A 1,338-nucleotide genomic window follows, 5' to 3' on the forward strand; every position below is an offset into this window, starting at 1 on the left:
ATGTCCCCCCCTGCGGGCCAGAGGGAGCAGCCGCTCGGCCGGGCGGCCCCCGAGACGGAGTGCGGCATCTGCTGCGAGAGCTTTGACGGGCGCGGCCGGAGGCCCAAGGTGCTCGGCTGCCGCCACCAGGTGTGCGCCCGCTGCCTGCGCCGGATGGTGGAGGCGGGCGGCTCCCCCGGGCGCCTCTGCTGCCCCTTCTGCCGGCAGGAGACGCCCGTGCCGGGCCAGGACGTGGCGCGGCTGCCGGACAACCTGCGCGTCTTGGCGATGCTCTGCCGTCCCCCGCCGTCCCCGGAGCTGCTGCTGTGCCCCGGCGTGCTGGAGCCCTTCGCGGACGGCAAGCACCGCTCCTCGGACTGCCTGGTCATCACCCTGCTGGAGGTGCCCGAGGAGGCGGCCGTCCCCGAGGCGCTGGACCTGGTGGACGTGATGCGCTTCTACCGCCCGCCCAGCCTGGCCTCCTTGCCCTGCCACAGCCCGCTACCCCTCTGCGGGGCCTGCGCCACCCAGCGGCCCGTGCCCCGGTTCCTGCTGGGCCTCCTGGGCCTGGTCTACTTCAGCTCCCTGCCGCTGGGCATCTACCTGCTGCTGGTGGAGCGGCCCAGCCTGGGCCTGGTCCTGGTCAGCCTGGTGCCCTCCACCCTCCTACTCTGCATCTTCTACAGCCTCTGCCAGTGCCTCTGCCAGGACATCTTCCAATTGCCCACCTGAGCTGCCTTGGGAGGCCACGCCCTCCCCCCCCACCTCCACACTCCCTGCCCTTCACACAGACACCCCCTCTGCCCCCAGCGCCACCCCCCCACCGGAGGCTGCCAGGAACCCCCTGAGGTCCATTTCACGGCAGGTGGCAGGGTAGCTCCCCCCCCCCCCGCAGCCTCAGTTCTGTGAAGCTGGTCAGCCGGATGGCCCAGACGCCTATGGCGGCCTTGCGAAGGGCCCGGCCTCCTGCTTCCTTTTTTGGGCCTGTCACCAGGGACAGCCAAGCCGTTTGGGACTCTGACAGAGAACTGCAGAGGGGAGCCTGCTGGCCAAGAAGCAGCCCCAAGGCAACCATCCCTTACAACCTCCGTGCATCGTGGCATCGTGGCACCTGACACGACCACACCCATCCTTTACCTGCCCTTCACTATTAGGGAGATTGCGGCCAGAGGCTTTGGGATGGGAAGCTACCTCCCCAATGGATCCGTCTGGATGGGGGTCTCCCTGGAGGGATGGTGGGGGGGACGATGGGGAAGGCGGTCCCAGGAAAAGAGGCCGGAGGAGCAGCCCAGCGAGAGCCTGTGAAACCTGAGCTCGGATGATGGAGGAGGCTCTTCTCAGCTCCTGCGCAGCATTCGC

At 69.0% G+C, this 1,338-nt stretch overlaps 1 protein-coding gene across 1 annotated transcript; it reads left to right on the forward strand.

Annotated features, from left to right (window-relative positions):
- On the forward strand, positions 1–711 carry LOC309390118 (E3 ubiquitin-protein ligase RNF182-like; the record flags this gene model as incomplete). The annotated part of the gene is made up of 1 exon (XM_081949198.1): positions 1–711. The coding sequence occupies one exon, from the start codon at positions 1–3 to the stop codon at positions 709–711; it is 711 nt and encodes a 236-aa protein (XP_081805324.1).
- Between the last annotated feature and the right edge of the window lie 627 nt (positions 712–1,338).

The sequence above is a fragment of the Natrix helvetica genome, assembly GCF_964273705.1.
Source record: "Natrix helvetica genome assembly, chromosome: 3".
NCBI classification, from domain to species: domain Eukaryota; kingdom Metazoa; phylum Chordata; class Lepidosauria; order Squamata; family Natricidae; genus Natrix; species Natrix helvetica.